At 52.8% G+C, this 11,165-nt stretch overlaps 2 protein-coding genes across 2 annotated transcripts; both read left to right on the top strand.

Annotated features, from left to right (window-relative positions):
- The first annotated feature begins 5,677 nt into the window (after positions 1–5,677).
- On the top strand, positions 5,678–9,928 carry LOC120511783 (protocadherin gamma-B5-like). Its single transcript, XM_039729288.1, has 3 exons — positions 5,678–5,840; positions 5,871–8,475; positions 9,665–9,928. Exons 2-3 carry the CDS (start codon positions 6,007–6,009, stop codon positions 9,926–9,928), a joined length of 2,733 nt encoding a protein of 910 aa, XP_039585222.1. The 5' UTR covers positions 5,678–5,840; positions 5,871–6,006.
- Positions 9,463–11,154, top strand: LOC120511782 (protocadherin gamma-A12-like; the record flags this gene model as incomplete). The annotated part of the gene is made up of 1 exon (XM_039729287.1): positions 9,463–11,154. A coding segment is annotated over exon 1 (1,152 nt), but the record flags the coding sequence as incomplete, so codon positions are not given.
- Positions 11,155–11,165: the final 11 nt, after the last annotated feature.

Below are 11,165 nucleotides of genomic sequence, written 5' to 3'. Positions count from 1 at the left end.
CTGAAGGGATGTATTGTCAGATGAGAGAATTTCCCGTTATTAGCAGAATCAGTTGTGTTCCCGACTACCGTTGTGCTCTGGTGGAGTGACATCCTCTTGAATGAGATGCTGACACCGTTTCTATTCCTCTCAGCCTTTAGTTTTTCTCATGATAATCCAGTGAGCAAGAACAATCTTTGCAGTCATCTGTGTTCTGATCTTTCTGCATCTTTTGGAGGAATGTATGTAGTTGCATATGAAGGCCCTCTGGGGGAAATAGCAGAGATGGCTTGCTGATCCCATGTCTTTGGAATTTGTTTTTTTAAGGATGGATATGCCTTGGCCTGAAAATCCCTCCTATGACAAAAGCTGTACTAGAGGAGAAGGGAACAGATTTGGGTTACAGGTGACAAGGTGAGGAGGGAGAAGGATGTCCTTGTGGAAATTTTCACCATCTTAACCTTGACTAGAAGGCTGCTCCTTTTTGCCTTCCAGAAGTTGGGGATTTCTTCACAGTTCTCCATTGACCAAACAGATTTATCCTCCACTTTCATTACAGAGATGTAAAGGTAGCTGTGTGAAGTCCATGGTGTGATGGTGCATGCTGAAGACGGTGGTCTAGGCTAGAAGGTGACTTCTGTCTTCTCAAAGAGGCTTGACTAGAAGATTTTATCCCATCTGTACTGGGTGGTCCTTCCTGCGTGTTTGCAGGTTGATGGGATGTTTCTAACTAATAGCTTAATTGTGCAATTATGATGATTGCCATAATGTGAGCTTTGGGAAGAGGATGCTCTGTATTCATTCCCTGCTAAAGACTGAGATGATGTCTGTACTCCAAGTGCCACAATCTAGGAGAGTTGGTTTTGCCCTCTTATTTTTCTGCATGCTTTGTTTTTATGAGCTAAAGATAAAATGAGTCTAAAGATGTCTTATTTTTGAACTCACACTGCTCAGAATGTGGCTGGTCAGGCAGTGGGTTCATCAGTCTGCTTCCTTGCAGTGTGATATTTGCTGTCAGTGGCAGTGAGCATCAGCACACAGGGAACATCAAGGTTTGAGATTGACCTGTCTCCCAAGTTATACAATATGCTGGATTAGGATGGTGGTGTCTCTGAACTGCTACACTGATGACTGGGTTTTAATCAGATGTGCATATTGCTTAATCAGTTCAGGACATTTTAAATTTCTTTGAACCATAATGATGAGCAAAGATATAACTTTGCATGCATGTTGTGATCCTTGTTCTCAGTAAAGAGAAGTTGTGTGTGCCACTTTTCTCTCATGGTATCTCATGAAGACGGAGCAACTAAAAACATGTGCTCTGGTGTGGTTAGAAAGAACTGAAATATGTAAAGCTGATGTACAAGTTCAGTTTGTTATAGTTGGTAAATGAGGTCCACAGTAATGGTGATGTGCATTTTCCCTATTTTATTGTCCGAGGAAATTACACTGGGAGAAAGTGGTGGTGGTGTTTTGCGTGAGATCCAGAGAGAATGTTCTCTTGACTTTTTACCAGCTAGATAGCCTGCTTGAGTACCTGCTACTGAAATGTTGAGTTATTGAAGCTTGCTGAGGGAGGCACTTCCCCAGCGCTGAATGTCCATGGCCTGATCATGGTGCATGTTCCAGGTGTCTTTTTCTGTGCACCTGGGAGTTTTATTACATGTTCTTGCAACTTCTGAGAGTCAGAGGACCCTATGCAGGTTAAGAAGGGCTGGAGATAAGAGTCCTGGGAGCTCTGTGTGCAGGTCTCTTGAAAGGCACAAGGAATATGGTTTGCCCTCTTCCCTGACCAGAGCCCAGCTGCAGGATCATGAAATGTGAGTTTCATCATCCCAAAATGTTTAGCTGGATGACATCTTATTCCACCTGGGAGGTTTTCCCTATGAGTTTGCATCTTTTCATCAGTCTTAACTAACAGCTTAAGTATGTAACAAATCCCATAACGGAAGATGTGGGGAAGATCAAACACTTCACTTAACACTTAAGAAATACTGGAATTATGTAGCTACTCTTGATCTAGAACTGTATGGGATGACCCCTTCCATTATGTTTGTGTTAATTTGTTGTCTTGCTTGATCTAATGAGCTAAAGCTGGGCCTTTGTCTCTGAGAGTGTGTGGAAGATTACATCTGTTAGAGTTGTCTGTCTGAACTGTTTGTGCCTTTCCTGTTTTCCGACCGAAAGAAAAACACTTTCATAGATGTCTTTCTGCAAACCATCACTCTGAGAAATGCTCTTTCTTGTCAAATCTTCATGGTGAGAAGTCAGTGGAAAATCAGTGAGATTGGCCTCAGAGCAGGAAAGGAGGGGCTGCATGTTCCACTTGGCTGGGTGTGCTTTCACAGCAATCCTAGTGCCAAGGCCTGTGTGACTTAGAGAATTCCCCCTTTTCCTGTATCCCAGAAAGACACAGACTTACATGAATTTGTCTGCAGACATACCCATGGATATGCAAACATGCTTCAGAGATTCTGTGTTTAAGAACTGTCACTTTTCCAGGTGTATGTCCTTGTAAGACTGTGAGGTAAAGTCTTGACTTAGGTGTACTGAGCTTTCCCCAGCTTTGACCAACCTTCAGAGGTTGGTAATGGATCTTGCTCATATGAAGTAACTAATGACATTTTGTTAGGATTTCAACTGTTTGTGTGTGGAGAATGTAGGGCATGGGGTGATAGATTTGTAAGAAAATTCTGGTTTGGGGGCTTGAAAATTTCTGGTTCCCAGAAATGAAAGTGCGCAGAGAAGTTCCTATGTGTGGGTCTGTGCTGTGGTCCTTATTCTCCATGAGGAGAAGTTGTGTGGGAAACGGTAACAAACACGTCTTCTGATGGTGTGTGCTTGCAAAGTGATCTCTGTTGGGTGATGTTTGAGCACACGGAAGCTTTCTGTCTGCACAGAGACAGGGCAGGTAAAAGAGTTTGCAGTGGTATAGTTTGAACAGTCTAGGAGGTTGGTACAAACATTCAATTTCCCCTCTTTTTATTCCCACAGTTACGGTGCTGTGCACTTTTCTTGTTTTCCAAATAAATTACTTAGAGAACCGTGCCTCTGGTCTTTGATGTAAAGTCCCTCCTGTGTACTTTTTGCAAGGTAGGTGATGCTTCTTGTGTACCTGCTGCACTTGACATAGTGTGAATTCCATGTCTTTCCTATTCCTTCCTCATTTCTAATGCTCTACAAGTTGGTCTTGGCTTGGCTGACAGTCCCTGGAAGTAGAGACCTGTTCAGATTATCAGGTGGTGGGAGTTGTTCTCATTGATGTTCACCCATGAAGGTGTTCAGCTGCCAGCAGAAAGACTTTGATACACTTATATTTTCCTAGAATGTTACAGAATTATGCATTATTTTGATTTTGGCTGACAGGCAGCCAAATGTTGTGTACTGCTGTAGTGCAACTAAAGTTGTGAATGCAGAGCAAGGAAGGTGAGGGACTAGCTTGGAATGAGGAACCTGAACGAACCAATGTGTTTCTGGGTGAGCAGTGGTTTGGTTTCAGGCCTGGTGCCAAGGCCTGTGCCATTTATTTTATGATCCCAATTTCCCTGTTTTGAAGGGCAATGACAATGAGGTGTTAGAACATGTACAGCTAGAATATTGATGTCTGAGTAGAATGGCTTGTGATTCTTGTGAGAATCCTCCTCTATCCATTCCATGTCCTTGGAACATTATGGTACATGTAATTACACCTCACAGGTGTAATTACACTTGTTTTTAGGCCTTTGTTTCCTGTTGAAACTGGTTCAGTTTCCCTTTTTCTGGAGAAAAGGCATTTTGCATTGGAAGATGCAAGGCTTGTTTTGCAGCAAAACCTCACTTTAATAATCTAAACCAGGATTTTTGGTGTGGAGAAAATGAAGAAAAATCTAAAAGGGGTCTCTCTTATTTTTTATAGTATAGGAATGAGGCCCAATATAAAGTGCTTACATTTAGAGAATTTTATTTGTAGGGAAGTAAACAGGCCATGTTATGAAAAAAACCATCTGAGATCTGATAAGGACTTCCTAAAACGAAATTAGATGTGTGCCATCTGAATTGTTTTGCTTCTGCTCAAGAAATATCTCTTGCCTTGCTTTGTGGTTTAAGCATGACTTCAGGGTATCTGATCTCACATGAAAGGTCCCATCTGTTCCTATTGTCCAAGTGCAGGTAGAGTTCAAAGCATTGTAGACAATATCTCAATGCCCAGCTGGAAACTACCAATGTGTGGGGTCTTCAAGGGCCTGTACTTGGACCAATGTATTGAGTATCTTTGTCAGTGACACATCTGGTTGGATTGAGAGTGCTCTCTACAGGTTTGCAGCTGGCACCAAGCTAAGTGGTGCCACCAATTCAGCAGAAGGATGGGATGTCATCTCCAGGGACCTGGACAGTCTGGAGGAGTGGACTCATGTCAGCCTCATTAAGTTCAACAAGGTCAAGTGCAAAATCATGCACCTGGGTCAGGGCAAACCCCTCTCAGTACAAACTTGGGGGATTGAGAGCTGCCCTGTGGAGGAGGACTTGGGGTCCTGGTGGGTGACAAATGAGCTGGCAGGGAGGTTTTTCAGGCCAGGGAGTCAATCACATTCTGGGCTGGATAACAAATAGCGGGGCCAGGAGCACAAGGGAGGAGCAACTGACAGAATGGGAGGAGAGAATCTTAAGCTGCACCAAGGGAAATATAGGCTGGATGTGAGGAAAAAGGTTCTTATGGAAAGAACGATCAAGTACTGGAGTTGTCTGCCTCTGGAGGTGGTGGAGTCGCCATCCCTGGATGTGTTTACAAAGAGACTGGATGTGGCACTGGGTGTGTGGTTTAGTTAAGGTGTTAGGGCATGGGTTGGACTCAATGATGTTGAAGGTCTCTCCAATCTTGCGATCCTGTGATTTTCTGTCTTCACCATACTTTTGTGAGACCTGTCAGAGTATGTTCAGAGAAAGACACCAGAAATTCTCAAAGGGATGAGCATGTAAATGGGCAGAGAGGAGCCCTTCAGCCAGAGGTGAAAATGTGCTGTGAAGAACTGACTGTGATGTTTACTACATAAAATATGAAAAAGAAATATAGAGAGAGTTTTCTGATAGGGGTCATCTTGAAGGAAAAGGTGAACGGTTTGAAACTGAGAGGAGGTAGGTTTAGCCTGGTAACATGATTTCATAGGGGATGGTGAGACACAGGGACACGTTGCCCAGAGAAGATATTGAGGTACCATGTTTGAAAGGGTTCATGGCTTTGAGAAATCTGACTAGTGAGGTGTGGATTAGATGACCATAAAGACTCCTTCACACCCAAACCATTACAAGATAGAAATGACATTTCCTTCCCTGTGCTTCTGAATATCATTGACTACTCCACACTACTCCAACAATTACCTCCTAGGTAGTTTTTCTTATTAATATAACAATCAGAAATATCCTAGAATGCTAAAGAGCTTTTAATGTCTTCCCCAGCTATACTGTCGCTTTTTTTTCCCTAAGGTTGTACCTTTATTTTAATAAGAGTAGGTGACTTTATTACTCTGCCATCAATATTTGCTTCTGTTTGTTCACTGCGACAAAGGGAGATGCTTTAAAAGCACTGAAAACGCCTTCTCAGATTGAATGTTCTTTGGAGTCGCATAAGGACAGAGCTGGTGGCGGTGCGGGCAGGCGGGAGAGCCCCGGGGCCGGTGCCGCCGCTGAGCCCCGCCCAAAGCCGGGCCCCCCTGAGCGCGGCGCTCCGGCGGCTGCAGTGGCGCGGCGGCGCCTCCGGGTGTCGCTGTTGGCCGCCGCCGAGCGGCGCTGGAGCCGCCGCCGCCGCCGCCGCAGCGTCCTGCCCCCGCAGGCTGCTCGCTCGCCCGGCGCCGGCCACAGCGGCAGCGGCACCGCCGCCAGCAGCAGCGGCGAGAGGCGGCGAGAGGCGGCGAGAGGCGGCGAGAGGCGGCGAGAGGCGGCGCGGCGAGCTCGCAGCCTTTGAGCGGTGTGTGTTGTGGGCGGCGAGAGCGGCTGGAAGGGAGGCAGGGCAGCGGCAGGAGGCAGGAGCGCGGCGAGCGCTGCGGGCAGAGAATGGCGGTGAGGCGGCGGCAGAGGCTTGGGCCGGGCGGCGGGCGAGCGCTGCTGGCCGCGGTGCTGCTGTGCGTGTGGGGCCGGGCGGCGGCCGAGCGGGTCCGCTACGCCATCCCCGAGGAGCTGGGCAGAGGCTCGCTCGTGGGGCCGCTGGCGCGGGACCTGGGGCTCAGCGCGGACGAGCTGCCGGCGCGCAAGCTGCGGCTGAGCGACGAGAAGCAATACTTCACGGTGAATGAGGAGAACGGGAACCTGTACGTGAATGAGAGGCTGGACCGGGAGGAGATGTGCGGCGAGTCAGCGACCTGCTCCGTCAGCTTCGAGGCGCTGGTGCACAACCCGCTGAACATTTTCCACGTCGAGGTGGCGATCGAGGACGTGAATGACAACTCCCCGACCTTCAGGAAGGCTGCTCTGGACCTCGAGATCGGTGAATTAATCCCTCCTGGTGCGCGTTTTCCCCTAGAGATGGCCCGGGATGCAGACGCAGGAAGCAACTCGCTGCTGACTTATCAGCTCACCAGCAATCCGTCTTTCTCTCTGGTCATGAGGGAGAGCCCTGACGGAAGCAAGCAGCCGGAATTAGTGCTGGAGAAAGCTTTGGACCGAGAGAAGCAGAGCTCCTTTGAATTGGTGCTGACGGCAGTGGATGGTGGGGATCCCGCGAGGTCTGGGACTGTCCAGGTTCGCATAAACGTTACTGATGCAAACGACAATGCGCCCGTGTTCAGTAAAAGCCTCTACGAGGCGAGAGTAGCGGAGAATCTTTCAGTGGGGTCTCTGGTGTTACGAGCATGGGCGACGGATGCAGACACGGGCTCCAACGGGCGGGTCTCCTACTCATTCGGCAACGTCCCGGACAGCATCCATGCTTTGTTCACTATCGACAGCGATAGCGGGGAGGTCAGGACGCTGGGTCCCCTCGATTACGAGGAGAAGAATAAATACATCTTCGGCCTGGAGGCGACGGACGGAGGCGGGCTAACAGCTCACTGCAAGGCTCAAATAGATATCACGGACGAGAATGACAATGCGCCCGAAATCACCATTCTGTCACTGTCAAGCCCCGTGCCAGAGGACGCACCGGTGGGCACCGTGGTGGCCGTGCTGAAAGTTCGGGACCGGGACTCGGGCGAGAACGGTCAGGTGTGGTGCGAGCTGTCGGGAGAGGCGCCGCTGTCGATCGTGGCGTCGTCGGGCGGCTCGTACAAGGTGGTGACGACGGGCGCGCTGGACCGGGAGCAGGCGTCGGAGCATGGCGTGACGGTGGTGGCCCGGGACCGGGGCAGGCCGGCGCTGTGGAGCAGCAGGGAGCTGGTGCTGGAGGTGTCGGACGTGAACGACAACGCGCCGCTGTTCGAGGAGGCGGCGTACAGCGCGTACGTGGCGGAGAACAACGCGGCGGGCGCGCTGGTGCTGCGCGTGCAGGCGCGGGACGCGGACGCGGGCGCCAACGGGCGCGTGAGCTACTGGCTGGCGGGCGGCAGCGCGGGCGCGGCGGGCGCGGCGCCGCTCGTGTCGGTGGAGGCGCGGAGCGGCGCGCTGTACGCGCAGCGCTCCCTGGACTACGAGCAGTGCCGCGAGTTCACGGTGGCCGTGCGGGCGCAGGACGGCGGCTCGCCGGCGCGCAGCTCCACGGCCACGGTGCGCGTCTTCGTGCTGGACCGCAACGACAACGCGCCCAGGGTGCTGTGGCCGGCGGCGGCGGCGGCGGCGGGAGAGGCGGCGGGAGGGGCGGCGACGCCTTTCGAGGTGGTGCCGCGTTCGGCCGAGGCCGGCTACCTGGTGGCCAAGGTGGTGGCGGTGGACGCGGACGCGGGGCGCAACGCGTGGCTGTCGTACGAGCTGGTGCAGGCGTCGGAGCCGGCGCTGTTCCGCGTGGGGCTGCACAGCGGCGAGGTGCGCACGGCGCGCGCCGTGTCCGAGCGGGACGCGGCCAAGCAGCGTGTGGTGGCCGTGGTGAAGGACCACGGGCAGCCGGCGCTGTCGGCCACGGCCACGCTGCACGTGGTGCTGGCCGAGAGCTTGCAGGAGGCGCTGCCGGAGCTGAGCGAGCGGCCGGCGGGCGCCGAGGAGGAGGCGGCGGCGGCGGCCGAGCTGCAGTTCTACCTGGTGCTGGCGCTGGCGCTGCTGTCGGCGCTCTTGGTGCTGAGCGTGGCGCTGGCCGTGCTGGCGCGGCTGCGCCGGGCCGGGCCGCCCGCCGTGCTGCGCTGCCTGGGCGCGCAGCGCTTCTCGCTGGCCGGCGCCGCCTTCCCGGCCGACTTCTGCGAGGGCACCTTGCCCTACTCCTACAACCTGTGCGTGGCGGCGCCGGCCCGCGCCGTGCCCGAGGCCGCTTGGCCGCCGCCGCCGGTGCCGGTGCCCGTCCTGTCGGCGGAGGAGCTGCTGGGCGGCGATTCCTGCGAGAAGCCGAGCCTGAGTAGTAACGCCCTGACGGGAGAGCCGCCCGCCGAGCCGGATGCTGCTCAGGTCTGTAAAGCGAATTCCTTCCTTCTGCGCCTTTAAATTACGGCGTGCTGGTGGCACGGAGCTCTTTTGTTTTTTTTTTTTCTTCCCCTAGTCTGTTAGTATTTCCGTGACCCCGTGAAATCCTTTTCGGGTTTTCTTTTTGCATCAAGTGTTGCATCATGTGTTGCGATCCGGCAATTGCTGCTTTATCTGCTGTTAGAATGGCAAGCTCAGTTGGAGTCAGCAGCTTTGAAGTTCATTTTAATTCGTGACTCATTGTGATTTAGATTTTCTTGAGGAAAATTTTGTTTTCTTAATTTTGGCGTGTTATTAACGAAGAAGGAGGATTTTTATTGTGTAGAATGAGATGTACATTACGGGCTTCGTGTCGAGAGTTTTCCTTCCCAATAGCTTTTTTGTCGAAACTTGTGTGTTTGGATCTTCTCATGGGTGGACCAAACCGCTTCTTTTGAGGGAAGGCTGTTGTAGGAATGCTTACACTACTAGTCAGGTTAATTTAGGATTTAAAAAAGTTCTCTGTGAGTGGAGCCACCTCTGTATTCATTACCTGCTAAGTACCCGAACTCTGTGCCTGACCTTAGTGCCATCATCATCTAGATGATGGCAATACATGACTTAATGCCCAAGTACTAAGTCATCAGAGTGAGCATTGTCATGCCTATACTGAGTAAAATCGTAATGACAAACTGCGAAATCACGAATGGAGAACGGAGAGTAATGTAGATTTATTCAGAGTAGTGTGTGATGTGCAGGCGCAAAATAGCAACGACCCTCCCTGCAGTGTGGGATTCGGTGACCATAGTGAACATTTAGATTTTTATGAGTGGTTTTCATATTCTATAACACTATTTTCATCCGGTGAAAGGCTGTTCTTCAAGTACTGCTCATAAAAACACCTGTTATTGGTGTAGGAGTTTGCGCTTTCAGGCGTATGCAGTAAAAGTCGTGATACCCCAGGCTGATCAGATATCTCTGATACACTCAGAGATAGTTTAATCCATGTTACACGATCCTGATAAAGACATTTTCCCGGGCGGTAGAAACAGCATAATCCCAGGAGGCGTGTTAGTTGTGTCACGTCTTCATCGGTGGAGGATGAGACCAGAGATCAGCTGGACAAAAGCGAAGCAGGAGGTCCGCGCTGTAGGGAAAGCGACGTCTTCTTCTCGGTTGTGTCCCGCCCCTCGAGCTGTCCGTGGGAGAGGCAGAAGCGCAGCGCCGGGCAGCGCTCGGTGCCTGCAGTGCCGGGCGGAGGCTGCGGGCGCCGCTGTTGACCGAGAGGAGCGAGAGGAAGCTCGGAGCGCTGCAGCCCCGCCCGCTGCGGACCCGCTCGATCGCTCGCTCGCTCGGGGTCTGGCTCGGCGGCCGAGAGGTCTGCGAGCGTGTCCGCGGTGCGGAGCCGTTCTGTAGCAAGACGGAGGAGGCCGTGGCTGAAATACCGTGCAGAAGCTGAGAGCAGAGTCGGAGCCGGAGCTGTCTGAGTTGGCGGCGAGGAGCTGCAAGCGGTGGAGCGGTGCCGCTGCGGAGATGTGCACGGCGGGGAGGCGCTGGGGCCGGCGGCAGCGAGCTCTGCTCGGGGCCGTCCTGCTGGCGGCGTGGCAGGCGGCGTGGGGGCAGCTGCGCTACTCGGTGCCCGAGGAGATGCCCAAGGGCTCGTTCGTGGGCGACGTGGCCAAGGACCTGGGGCTGCAGTTGCCGGAGATCAGCGATGGCGGCGTCCGGGTTGTTACCGAAGGTAGGACGCAGTATTTCGCTCTGCACGGGAAGACGGGACATTTAGTGACGGCGGAGAGGATCGACAGAGAGCAGCTGTGCCGGCTGGTAGAGAAATGCGTGCTGCGCTGTGAACTGATAGTGGAGGGGGAAATGAAATTCTATGAAATCGAAGTGGAAATCAGAGACATAAATGACAACCCTCCGAACTTCAAGGAAATGGAGCTGGAAGAGAGAATGAGCGAGATGACAGCCCTGGGGTCGCGCTTTCCCCTGCCAGACGCCCATGATCCTGACTCGGGCCGTAATTCCCTGCAGAGCTACGAGCTGAGCGGCGACGAGCACTTCTCGCTGGCCGTGCAGGCGGGCCCCGGCGGCGATCTGCGTCCCGAGCTGGTGCTGGCCAAGGTGCTGGACCGGGAGGAGGCGGCGTTTCACGAGCTGGTGCTGAGGGCGATGGACGGCGGCGATCCGGCACGGACGGGCACGGCTCGGATCCGCGTGACGGTGCTGGACGCGAACGACAACGCGCCCGTGTTCAGCCAGGCGGAGTACACGGTGCGAGTGCCCGAGGACGTGCCCGTGGGCTCTACACTTGTTGCTGTAACCGCCACGGACGCTGATGAGGGGCTGTATGGACAGGTGAAATACTCTTTGAAAAAAGTGTCCGACATGGCATCGAATATCTTCCATCTGGAATCTGAGAGTGGAGAGATCACTCTGCTGCGGAGCCTGGACTTTGAGGAAGGCGACTACTATGAACTGCAGGTGCAGGCACAGGATGGGGCTGGCCTGTCCGACACGGCCAAGGTCACAATCACTGTGACAGATACAAACGATAATGCGCCGGAAATTTTGGTGAGGTCCGCACTAAGTGAGATTTCTGAGGATGCCCCTTCAGGGACAGTGGTAGCCCTTTTGCACGTACATGATCAAGATTCAGGGACAAATGGCCAGGTGCGCTGCTCACTCGAAGG

The sequence above is a fragment of the Passer montanus genome, unplaced genomic scaffold (genome assembly GCF_014805655.1).
Source record: "Passer montanus isolate IOZ18808 unplaced genomic scaffold, ASM1480565v1 scaffold687, whole genome shotgun sequence".
Taxonomy (NCBI): Eukaryota; Metazoa; Chordata; class Aves; order Passeriformes; family Passeridae; genus Passer; species Passer montanus.
The sequence above is the reverse complement of the archived record's forward strand: the minus strand, read 5'-3'. Positions and strand labels throughout refer to the sequence as shown.

Coding starts and splice junctions, on each gene's coding strand:
- LOC120511783 (XM_039729288.1), top strand. CDS start 6,007: ATGGCGGTGAGGCGGCGGCAGAGGCTTGGGCCGGGCGGCGGGCGAGCG. Junction 8,476..9,664: donor CCGAGCCGGATGCTGCTCAG/GTCTGTAAAGCG, acceptor CCGCCCCTCGAG/CTGTCCGTGGGAGAGGCAGA.